The sequence below is a fragment of the Rhinolophus sinicus genome, linkage group LG03 (genome assembly GCF_036562045.2).
Source record: "Rhinolophus sinicus isolate RSC01 linkage group LG03, ASM3656204v1, whole genome shotgun sequence".
NCBI lineage: Eukaryota > Metazoa > Chordata > Mammalia > Chiroptera > Rhinolophidae > Rhinolophus > Rhinolophus sinicus.
In genome coordinates, this window is record NC_133753.1 from 149,532,536 (window position 1) to 149,546,015 (window position 13,480).

Below are 13,480 nucleotides of genomic sequence, written 5' to 3' on the forward strand. Positions count from 1 at the left end.
GAGCAAAAATTAACATAAGACTGGTCTTATATTATAGTAAAATAAGATCGGGTCTTACATTATTTTTTGTTCCAAAAGATGCATTAGAGTTGATTGTCTGGCTAGGTTTTATTTCCGGGGAAACAGGGTACGAAAGCAACCTTGGGGTAGAATAAAAACCAAAAGTCTAGCAGCCAGGCTGTATATCCTGCTTCTGTGGTAGATGGAAGCTCGCAAGTTAGTAATAGACTATATTTTAAAATATCTCTGTGAAAGGTAAGGGTTTATAATTTCTTTCATTAATTTTTTATTGAAGTATAATTGACATAATATTATATATTAGTTTTAAGTATACCACATAATTTGTATATATTTGTATATATCGCAAAATAATCACCACGGTAAGTCTAGTTAACATCCGTCCCCACATATATGTAATTACAAAATTTTTTTTCTTGTGATGAGAGAACTTTTAAGATCTACTCTCTTAGCATCTTTCAAATATGCAGTACTTTATTAACTGTAGGTACCATGCTATACATTACATCCCCATGACTTATTTATTTTATAACTGGAAGTTTGTACCTTTTGACCCCTATCACCCATTTCACCTGTCCCCCACTCCCTGCCTTTGGCAACCACCAATCTGCTCTCTATCCGTGAGCTTGATTTTTTGGTTTGTTTGTTTGTTTGTTTTTTAAGATTCCACATATAAGTGAGATCATAAGGTATTTGTCTTTGTCTGACTTATTTCACTTAGCATAACGCACTCCAACTCCATCCATATTGTCACCAATGGCAAGATTTCCTTTTTTATTGCTGAATAATATTCCATTGTGTGTGGGTGAGTATACATACACACACATTTTCTTTATCCATTCATCCATCGATGGACACTTAGGTTGTTTCTAATTCTTTTATATTATAACACGAATTACCTTACTATGTTTGCCTGTTCTGTGTGGCTTTGGAGAGCTCAACTAGGACCAATAAATAAAAATCATAGGAACACACATATTTTGGCTCAATAGAATTAAGAACATTATAACAATCATGGCAATACAATAGTGGATGAACTGTTCTGTAATATAGAGAACTCTTTGCACTGGAAATTCCAAAGGTGTTTCATTATTAAATAAATGATTGAATATTCAAGATCCCTTCAAGGCATGGGATGTCCACAAGTTGTCTTTCTCGTGCATAAACAAATATATGTTCTCCTTCCTGGTTTTCTTCCATATTCTAAACCTATTCAAGAAAATGTCTCCTTGTTTTTTCCTGCCTTTTCTCTTCCATCTGTGAACTAATATACTCAAGAGCCTAAAGCAATGTTTCTTAATGTGTCAGTAGATCGCCTGCATCAGAAACCCCTAGCGCTTATTAAAAATGCAGACTCGGGCCCCACTGTGGACATACTGATTCAAAAACTCAGGGGTGGAGGAGAAGGGATTTGCATTTTGAACAAGCTCACATTTGTAGTAAGCTCCCCAGGATGATTCTTAGACATCTTGAAATTTGAGAGCACTCCTCTAAGACACCCAAGTTTACAGCTTTCCTAAACCGCTCTCTTATCCTTTCACCTAAGGGTGGGACTGCCAAAAGAAACCTAAAACTTTCCGCAGCTTTCCCTATCAGTCTCTAATGGAGCAGACAAGAACTAACTGTGGCTGTGCTTAGCACAGATTCCCTTGTCATTAAGGGTGGCGAAAGTTATACATGCTGATGTCAGAATCAGAACAGATAGAAGTAATTTTATCAGCATAGATAACAATTTGTAAACAAAGCTTTTAAAGATTGGAGTAATTGGGGGAAGCAGTGCATAGGAGAAGAGAAGGCATACACACAGATGGGTGTTTCCAAGCAGAGAAAGGCACATAACGGAACAGAAGCATGAGCATAAGTATTTATTCATACACTCATCAACCATTTATTGATCAACTACAATGTACCACAGACAGTTCTAGACACTAGGGATACATTGATCAACAAAACAGGTAAACATCTCTACCTTCATGGAGCTTACATTCTAACAATGGAAGATAAACAATACATGTAAGAAACAAATACACTGAGTATCTTAAAAAGCATAAATTTTTATGGAACAGCAAGAACAGGGTAAAGAGGTTGGGAGTAAAGGTGGAGGGGGGACATTTTACAAAGGTGGTTAGGGAAGCCAATATTTCAACAAAGGCTTTATGGAAGTGAAGCAGTCTTGCAGATATCTGGGTGTGGGGGCGGGGGACCATCTTAGGCAGAGGGAAGAGCCAATGCAGAGTCAGGAGAATGTCTGGCTTATATGAGAAAGACCAGCACACTGGATAGGAATACATGAGGGAAACAATATAAGGAGATAAAGAACACAGAGGTGTTAGGGACCAGATTCCAGGCTATTTTAAGGACTCGGTTTTACTCTGAAGAAAATTAAAAGTTAGTGAAGAGTTCTAAGCGGGAGACTGAAATGCTTGACTGTTTTTCAAGAGATCACTCTGAGTTGAAAACAGACTGAAAAAGGTGGAAGGAGGGAGAGTAATTAGGAAACCACCACTGCAGTAATCCGGGCAAGGAATGATCACAGCTCAAGCCCAGTGGTGGCTTGGAGATAACGGGTCAGTTCTGGAAGTATTTTGAAGGGAGAGCCAATGGGATTTCCTGACAAAATGATGTGAGATATGAGAAAATGATGAAACACCACCAAGGTTTTGACCGAAGCAACCAGTAGGACAGAGGTAACAAAGACTGCAGATGAGCAGGTTTAGGAGCAGGGGACTCAGTTCAGTTTTTGACACGTTGAACTTGCAATTCCTAAGACAGCCAGGTAGACATGTCTAGTAGGCACCTGACTATACGAGTCTGGTGTTCAGAACAGAGGTCTGTGCTGGAGATGTGAATTTGGGAGTCATCAGCACGTACGTGGTATATAAAGCTATAAAACGGAATGAAATCACCACCTGAGTGAGCATACAAAAAAGAAGCAAAGCCTAACTCCAATACTGGGGGTAAAGGGGCTGGAGAGATACCAGCAAAGGAGACCGAGAAGAAAAAACTCAAGCGCTCTACAGATGAAGAAAGTGTTCTAAAAATGAGATAGCGATCACCTGTCAATACAGATGACAGATCGAGTAAGGTTAAGACTGAACATTTACCATCAAATTTGGCTATGCGGCAGTCACTGGCTACCTGGACAAGTGCATTTCGGTACAGTGTTGGGAGCAAAATCGTTATTGAAGTATCTTTTAGAACAAAGGACTGAGAAAAAAGAAACAAACAAGTAGACAACTCTTCAGAGGTCTGCAGCAATGGGGAGCAGAAAAGGTTTTTCTGAGAAGGGGACTCCAGAAATGGACTGGAAGGGAAATGAAGTTAACCAAGTTTTGTTACAGAATTACAGTAATTAAGACAGTGTAGTATTAGCATTAAGGAGAGACATACAGATCAATACAATAGAATTCAGAGTCCAAAAATAAACTCTTACATTACATAATCAATTGATTTTCAACAAGAATGCCAAGATAATCCAATGGAAAAGAATAGTCTTTTCAACAAGTGGTGCTGGAACAAGTGGATATCCACACGCAAAAGAATGAAGTTGGACACTATTCCATACCATACATGAAAATTCACTCAGAATGGATCATAACCCTAAGTGTAAGCACTAAAACTATACAACTCTTAGAAGAAAACAGAAGTCTTTATGGCCTTAAATTGGGCAATGGTTTCTTAGACATGACACCAAAAACAAAGATACCAAAGAAAAAACAGACAAATTTTACGTCAAAATTTACAACTTACGTACATCAGAACAATACCAAGAAAGTGAAAAGACATCCCACAGAATAGGAGAAAATATTTCCAAATCATATACTTGGTAAGAGATTATATATTCTGAATCAAGTATATACAACAAACTCTTAACAATTCAATATTAAAAAGACAACCCAATTTAAACATGGTCAAAGGATCTGGACATTTCTCCAAAGATGACACACCAATGGCCAATAAGCACATTTTTAAATGTTCTACATTGTTAGCCATTAGGACAATGCAAATCAAACGCACAGGAGCTATCACGACACACCACTAGGATGGCTATGAGCTGTAACAAGCGCTGCCAAGGATGTGGAGAAGCTGGAAAGCTCGTGCACTAACAGGAATGTAAAACGGTGCAGTCGCTTTTGAAAACAGTCTGGTAGTGCCTCAAAATATTAAACACAGTTACCATATGACCCTGCAATTCCACTCCTAGATATGTACCCCAGAGAAATGAACATACATCCACATACAAAAAACAATACACAAATGATCACAGCAGCCAAAAAATGGAAACAACCTAAATACCTATCATCTGATGAATGGATAAATAAAATGACATAAAAATCAATAAAAACAAATGAAGTACTGATACATGCCACAAATAGTTGACCCTTGAAAACACTGTTGAGTGAAAGAAAGCAGATACAAAAAAGCACATATCATATGGTGATCTTATTATAAATGTCCAAAATAGGCAAATCTTGCAACAGAAAGTAAATGGTTACCTAGGATTAGAGGGGAAGGGGAAATGGAATGTGAAGTGACTGCTAAAGGGTGCAGAGTCTTTCAGAAGTGGGAGGAACAAAAATATTCTAAAATTAGAATTTGGTAATGGCTGTGCAACTCTATGACTACACTAAAAACACTGAATTGTACACTTAAATGAGTGTATGGTATACTAATTATATCTCAATAAAGCTGTTAAAATACATAAATAAATTTTTGTGATTTTTTTTTCCTCCTAAGATGGGAGAAAACATGTTATTATGATACGACTGATCCTGTAGGGAAAAAAAAAACTAATGATGTACGAGGGGGCAATTTAGTAAAGTTCTTAAGGTGAGAAGGCACAGAATCTAGTGAAAAACTAGAGGGAATGCCTTTAGATACAAGTGCAGGGAGTTCATACAACGAACAGGCAAGAAAGCAGAGTATATGGATATAAATGCAGACGGACAGGTGGGTGTCGTGGTGGGAGTGTGTAGATGTTCCCTACTGACTGCTTTAATTTTCTCAGTGAAATAAGAAAGGTCATCAGCTGAGAACGAGGATAGGGGAAGAGGTTTTAAAGATGAGGAGAGAGGAAAAAGAAAATGGATAATTAAATAATTAGAATATTCAGTACAATTCAGAGCTGCTCACGAGCTGAAAATGAAACCCTTCAGCATGGTTTCTCCAGCTACATTTAGCTCCTACGGTCTAGGCAGAGAACAGTTGTATTTAACCACCTCTTGGGTTTTAGCCAAGGGATTATGTGAAAATTAGAGGGAGAGGGAAGCCAAGGGAATCGAGGGTGTATGCAAGAGAGTGATTACAATGACTGAATGTGGAATTTAAACTGAGAGGAGGAGACAAGAGGTGGATAAAGGGCAGTGGCAGAGTAGGATCAACAAACTAGAGGTCCTGGTGGAGTTTAAAGATGTGTTGAAATTGAGAAACTAGAGGAATGACTAAAAAGATACATGAAATTAAGATTAGGGAAGAATTAAGTAAGTGACTATTATGTAATAAGTCTAGGCTATGACAATGGGAGTAACTGACTTGAGATAAAACGGAAGGCAAAAATCAATGGAAGAAATCACTAAGAAGCATGCAGTTGGGAAGACCACTACCAAGAATTCAAAATAGGAGCAGTGTTAGAAAGAGTAACAGTGAACCAAGAACTGAAATTAAGAAATTTTTAAAAAGAGAAATGAGTGGTAAGAATTCAGAGATCACAGCCACAAGGAGTGGTGATACCCAAATATAATCTGATGATACGAGATTCAAAGTGGGGATTCTTTTAGACAAGAAGGCGGAAGGGTGTCTGGAAGCAGCAGTAAAAAACAAGTAAGCTATCTACCCCACCTTTAAGAAAAGAGAAAGGCACAGAATAAGGAATGTGCAGAGCATCATGAGGATTAATCCAGGAGATTAGAAGTACCCTGGTTTCTGAGGCTTCTTATAGATACTGACATAAACAGAAATCAAGGGCATAACGAGATCAGTCCTGATAAACTTAGACCAGCCAGGTGTGAGGGTAGGAAGAGACAGGTGTTCTGAGGGCTCCACTTTGGCCCTTTTAAATGGGTGTGAAGACATACAGAGTAACACATTCTTAATCCTAATGAGCCATCCTATTCCAGTGTGGTGTGCAGACCCCAAGGTGAACTTCAATGGTTCTCCCCTCCTGGTGCTCACAGAATACCCTCTCGAGTGCATGCAGGCGTGTGACATGTTTCTAATCAACAAAATATGGTGTAAGTGAGGGGATATCATTCCCTTGATTATGTTACATTACATAAGCCTTCATTTTAGCAGACTAGAGTGAGAGACATTCTGCAGACTTGATGAAATAAGTGACCATGTTAGAGAAGGGAAACAAGTGAGCATGTTAGAGAAAGGTAAGGAACTATGCGGCCTCTAGGAACTGTGGATGGCATCTATGGCCTGAGGGGCGTCTACGGCTTAAAGCCAGCAAAAAGCCAGGGCCCAAAGTCATACAATCACAAGAATATTAATTCTGTCAACAACCTTAATGCGCTTAGAAGCAGATTCTGCCCCAGTCAAGCCTCTGGATGAGAATGCAGCCCAGATAACACCTTGCTCACAGCCTTGTGAAACAAACCCTAAGCAAATGACCCAGTTAAGCTGTGCCCAGACACCTGATCCATAGAAATAGTGAAATAATGTGTTTTTTTCAAAATGCTAAGTTTGTAGTAATTTGTTACACAGCAATAGAAAATTAATACATCTAGTATGAGAGGTTCATCTTGACCTACTGAAGGAGGTGAGGATAACCTAGGGAAGCCCGGTACTATGAGCACACAGTCTCTCTTGACTCCATTCAATGACTGATAAAAGGCCTAGGGGAGACGGTCTCAACAGGTTTGGGTGTTGAGTCAGTAGATGACTTCAAGTAGAGCAAATAGCACATTAGAGGATAAGACTAAAAAGATAATCTAGAGGAAAGTATGAGGTGTGATAAAAAAATACAGTAAATGCTGCTGCTAAGTGCCATCCAACGGAAAGGCGGGGATCCTCAATATGGGAAGCAGCACGTCAAACCTTAGTAACAGTGTGTAACTAGTTTCAACTTGTTCGGTGCAGTCAGTTGGGTGTGAGCTATGGTTGAGAGAAGGTGTGTTTTAAAGTGTGTCGTAAATCATGGTTCACGAACAATGCATTAACATGAAATGGGCAAATGGTTTAACCCTCCATCGTGACAACGCACTGTGTCACACATCGCTTCTGGTACACACATTATGGTGTGTCCTCTTCTATCTTATTCACCAGATCTGACACCATGGGACTTCTGGCTCTTCCCCAAAGTCAAAATGAGGTAAACATTTTGAATCAATTCAGGACATTGAGGCAGCCATGACAGTGCAACTAAAGACACTCACGAAAAGACTTCCAGAATTGCTTCAAAAAGTGGCAACAATGATGGGATAAGTGTATTCGAAGAGAGGGGGAGGATTTTGAGGGGGATTAATGGCAATGTGTCTTGTACTGTAATACATTTTTTTAAGTATTCACCGTAGTTTTTGATAACACCTCGTACTTTCTGGTCAATTTTTCTGTAAACATAAAACTGCTCTAAAAAATAAAGTCTATTTAAAAATTAAAATTAAAGTAAAAAGTCTGAGGTCAAATCATGGAGGGTCCCACATTATCACACTACTAAGTAGGCAATGCATAATCAATGTCCACATATCTAAGGAGAGCTGACCTAATCTGACCTCTACTTTAGAAAAATAATTCTAGTCACAGTGCAAAAAAGGTAAATAAATAGGCCAGTGTATTATTTCAAAGAGTACCTGGATTAGAACAGGTTAGGAGGAATGAAAAGGACAGGTAATATCTCCTGCAAGTATATGTGACAGGATGTGGCAACTGATTAGATGTAAAAATAGGAAGTTGTTTGAGCCAAATAGGACTCAGGTATTTCTAGCCAATGACACTAAGAGGACAGAGGCAATAGTTACCATTAATTGAGACTAGAAACTAAGAAGATTGATTCCAGAAAGGACAGATAATGAGCTCCAAGAAAGACAAGACAGTAAGAAACAAAGGAGAAAGGAAAAGATAAAAAAAGAAATGCACAGCAAGAAAAAATAAAGACAGGTACAGTACAGAAAATGCTTTTACAGTATTAGAGATAGGTAAACTACTAAATACTATATCCAGTCAATCCCTAGAGCTAAAAGTTTTATCCATTTTCAAAAGAGAAACTGATAGTAGAAATTATTTCACTCAACATTTTCCTCTCTGCCTCTATTGCTACCCATTTTTTAAAAATGCCCAAATAGATTAGATAGTTTGTCTAAAGTTACCAACTAATTAGTGGCAGGGCCTAGATTATAATCCAGGTCTCCTGACTCGGTCTACTCCATGTCCTGATTATCTTAGTTAGAAGCAGTTCTTACTTACATAAATCACTGATTTATGTCCCTTATGGTCAGAAATGACCACATGGACAAACCAGTACTTGGGATTGTCACTTGGTTCTTCTTTCTGCCAGAAGGTACAGACCTTACTATACATATGACTGAAATAGTTCTTCTGTATATATGACAGAAATCTTATATGGCAACAACTAGCAGAACAGAAAAGGAACCAGGCAGCCGATTCCTGAAGAAAAAATTATGACAGTAAGTTAAGACCCTGAGAAATATCACTAAGGATTTATATTGGCAGTGCCACACTTCACACACACACACACACACACACAGATATCTCTAGCCCTATACTTCAATACCCACCAGAAGAAATCCTGTCCGAAGCCATGAATCCCATCACCCACAGCTGCAACTAGTGAAAATCAAACTAGGTATTTTCAACTGTACCTAATTTAAAAAGGGAAACATGCTCCATAAATACATAACAATTCTCAAAGATGAACTAATTCTAGTAATTTATGCATTAAATTTTAGAGGGTAGGCCGGGGAACCTACCTACCATGCTTGACATAATTTCAGTGGGAAAACACATTTTGAAACAAAATTTTCAAACAAAAAATGTTGAAACACATTTTTTCAAACAAAAAAATGTTGAAACACATTTGAAAAAAAAAAAATTATTTCATAACTCAAGACCACCCTTCATTTTAATAGCACATCTCAATTCAGATGCATATTTCAAGTGCTCAGTAGCCTTCCATTAGACTGCAACAGACTTAGTCTATACTATAAGGTGGCTTGTGACAATTTCTGTCTCTGAATTTATAATATAGTGTGATTAATATGTAAATTATTAAGATTATTCAAATATTTAATTGTTGTCTTCCTTAAATACCCTGAAGTGTCCATTCAAACAAAACTAAATATAAAAGGAAACTTAATTTAAAAAAGAGAAAAAGAACAAGACAGGAACTTTCTATATCTTAGCAAGGTTATATACACTTATTCTGATGAAGGATCTTGTACTTGACCTCAAGTAATTCATCACACCCTTATGCAACAATCCAAAAGCTTCATTTTCACAAATATTTTTCTAAGACAAATATGAATACCACCAATCAACTAAAATAATATTTGGACCAAGTCCTAATATATCACTTAAATCAATTATCCAAGTACATCTAATCTTTTTTGGAAAACAGTCACAGTCATTTAAAAAAGGGCAAATTTCTCAAACCATACGTGTAACAAGAGTTTTTAACTTTTTTTATTATTTCAACTGTGCTTTTTATCATGTAAAAACTTCATAGAAAATGCTAAGTACTCTCATAACCATTTTCCTGGTTCTAACACTGTATCGGTGTTTCATTGTAAAGTAACTTGTCATTATTTATTGCCTTGCTACCTACTTAAGACTACTTTCGGAAAACTTTTCCTTGACTGTAAGGTCTCAACATTTAGGACCATAATTTACATTTTTACATTTTATTTTTCCTGGATATAACTTATTTATGTAACTTTTTAAAAATCTCAACTAGGTGAGAAATTTTTCATATACCAGGACTATATCCTCTATTCTTTAGGCATCTATCTGTAAAGATAGCACTAGCAAATGAAAAAGGCAAATGTTTTACAGAAAACAGATGAGTAGTAAACCAGTTCTGCCACTTAGAAGCTGGATGATCTGTCTCATACTCTTTATCAGTAAAATGAAATTTAAAAATATCCATTTTGAATGTTGGTTTAAGAATTCAGTAAGATAATGTAGATAAAGCACATGGCAAGAAGTAGACAACTTGATCAAGAATACTATTACTGATAAGGAAAAGCTAAAGCTGTTACCCTCAAAACGTTAATTAAACGTATTTCTTCCTAGTAAAATCTTCTAAAAAAAATACATGAAAACTTTGTTTTTTACCAGTAAACTTTAAAAAGTCTTGTTGCTATCTTTGCCCCCCAGATGAAATTGCCATTTTAACATGTCAAAACTGTTCTACTTATTGGCCATTTCACATGGTTCAATCTGAAATTTACTGGCTCAATAAACACTTCAATGATTCCCAGCCTGGGTTGCAGTTGCTACACATAGCAAAGGGTGTTAAATAAGGGCTTGAAAATAACAAAGTGAAATTTAAAAGTTCATTCTTATTTTAATGTTTTTACTTTGTACAAAGCTCTTCTGAAAAATAAAAAGCTAATATAATACATCTTGAAGAAATTTCCAAGCGAAAACTACATCTTTTTGAACTATTTTCTAGGCCATGGAAAACATACACTAGGAAAAGGCGATCAAGTAAGGATCATTATACTGATATGTACATCCAAGCATATAACTGAAGAACTTTAATATCTTTAAGAGGATGACATTTCAAGAACTAGCTATGTTTAAAATTAGGGACCTCATGAGTATGATATTTAAGCTAAAGACTCAAACACAGGACCCAAAATTATTTGCCAGAGAAATTTTGAGGGAGAATCCTCAACAGAAGCTACCTCAATAGTTCTCAAAACTGATTCATAATAAAATCATCAAAAGGGCTAAAACAAAAACAAAACAAAACAAAAAAGTACCCTAGCTATAGAGATTAGGATCCTAACGGATAGTGTAATAAAGCTCTGCTGGTGCTTCTAATACACATTCAGGGTAGAGAAACCCTGTCCTTTAAAATTTTTTTCCTCATACTCCTATATTTTATAAATCAAGACTAAATTTTGAAGGAAAAGAAGATGTTCCTAGGACAGGTCAGGTTGCAGAGGTTCTAATAGAGCAGAAGGCTGATACTATTCAGAATAACCTAATTCAGATGACAATCATTCAAATATTCACGGTACAGTTCCATACATAGGTCTCCTCTCATTGTAAGAAAACATCACCCCACATTACCCTAAAGCCAACATGCATACCTAACAACATTTCCCTCTCCTATTTAAAGTACTGCAGTAAGATTTACATATTAGAGGAATTATTAGCAATTTAACTTGTAGAATATAAAAGAAAATTTGCAGTATTTCACTAGAACTTTCAAGGTAATTTTCAATTACTACTCATATTCCTTCCTGTTTAGAAAAATAAAAACTTGCTAAATTCTAAATAAAATATTAGTAGCTTGTTTTACATAAGTTTAACCAATCAACTAAAAAAGAAACCATAATTGATACACAATTCCTATTTAATTTCCTTTTTAACATTAAAAGTAGTCCAAGTAAGTCTTACTGTTCTAGAATCCGAGAATGGATTATATTCATCAAGTCCTGGTGGAACATTTCTTGTCACTTGTGTGACTGATGGGTCCTGGAATAAAATTTGAAGGAGAAAAAAAGATTACTTATCCTTTAAGATACAATTTTAATATTTACAAAGTATTTGCTTTATCTGTACTTTTGGTCACCCAACAAAGCCAGTAGAGGAAAAATAAAGAAGATTATCAGATTTACTCAGTCCCATTCTAACAAAATTGAAATTTAAATCCACAGCCCTTGTACCTTTAAAGAAAAACAAAAATAAAAACTGGGTTAGATGCAAATCAGCAGCTATATAAAGACTGAAAGTAGAGAAAGTAGACCCCCCCCCCCCTTAATAGCTGTGGAACTGATTGCACAAGAGCATCTTAACAAATCTTGGGGAAACCCACCATCTTTTCCTTTGGACTCCACAAAGAGTTCATGTTCCCCTTTTTTATATCTTCAGTTTTCCTTACTGCAGGTTAAAGTACACCACAAATCAATGTCATGTACAGGCAACAACTAGAGCATTCCACATTAAGTAACTCTTACTTGTTTTATTCTACTCCAGTATGTCCACTGATTGTAGTCTATTTTCCCACACGATCCTGGACTGTCTCCCCTTTCCCAAGTATATTACCACACTATCCCAGCTTCTCAAATTTGTTAATATTAGGCCTTCATATAAATAACTAAATCACAAAACCCTAGATACTCATTCTATTTCTTTGATTGTAAAACACAAACATAATGAACATCTCAACAAAATCAACTATATAATCATTGGGAAAATGGGAAAAGCATTTGCAAACTGTAATGTAGCCTCATTGTCCTTGACAGGCCTAGTTTCAAACCTTGGCATGCAACACAATCAAAACACAGACTGCTGCACCCCACCCCCAGTGTTTCTCATTCAATAGGCCTGGAGGGATGCCTGAGAATCTGTATTTCTAAGATGCTGCCACTAGTCTGGGGACCACTGCCCTCTTGTCTATACGGTCCCTTCTCCAATCCGTCTTCCTCAACGCAGTCACCAGTTACCTTTCCAAAATGAAGAGCTAATCCTGTCATTTCCCTCCTCCAACCCCTCATCTGTTTCTCATCCATTTCAGATTTTTTAGACGCTCTCCGCTAACTGTAAGATAAAATACAAATTCCTCAAAATGAGATGCAAGGCTCTGGCCCGTCTAGCCTAGCACCTGCCTACCTTTCCAGCCTCATCAACTTCTTCATAACCACCCTCCCCTTGCCAGATCCTTCTGCCTTAACCATATGAAACAGTGACTGTATAAGGAACCTCGAACTCGGCAAAAAGCAAGTAGTAAGGATAAATTAAAAGTACAGCACAAGACAAAAAATAAAGGCTTTAGGTTTGCTCAACAATAAAATGGGAAGGAAGGAATGAAATCACTCTACTTCCCAGGGTCCCCCTCCCAAGTTTACTAAAAATGTGAGGAACAGGAAGGGCTATGTGCCTCAGGGGGAGAATTAAGAAAACAGCAACATGAATGTTTTAATCAAATTTTTCGAGTTGGCACTGCTGTGGTTAACTTACTTTAGAAGTGGAGACTTAGCAAGTCCAGATGCCAGCTGCAGCCTCAATGCCTACCCCACTACCACTCACAAAACTGGGTGACCGGTGAGTCCTCAGACTCCGTATTTGGCACTGCTGTCTCCAGCAGGAATACTCTTCCAGGCAGGGTCAGGCAGGGTCAGTTTAGCAATCTCCTTCCTTCCTAAAGACTCAATCCAAGGACTACGTCATATGCTAACCAGTGGTCTCCCTGATATCGTCCTGCTACCCGCTCCATCATGCCAGGCTCAGGCCTCCCACAGAGCTTGGTATCTATATCCATTAGCATTTATTT

At 37.2% G+C, this 13,480-nt stretch overlaps 1 protein-coding gene across 1 annotated transcript in view; it reads right to left on the bottom strand.

The window, feature by feature from the left end:
• The window catches only part of SCAMP1 (secretory carrier membrane protein 1), a 79,397-nt gene that overhangs the window by 47,360 nt on the left and 18,557 nt on the right, over positions 1 to 13,480 (bottom strand). The window contains exon 2 of the mRNA XM_019728169.2: positions 11,605 to 11,682. Coding sequence (XP_019583728.1) covers positions 11,605 to 11,682 — 78 coding nt within the window. The remainder of the gene's footprint in view (positions 1 to 11,604; positions 11,683 to 13,480) is intronic.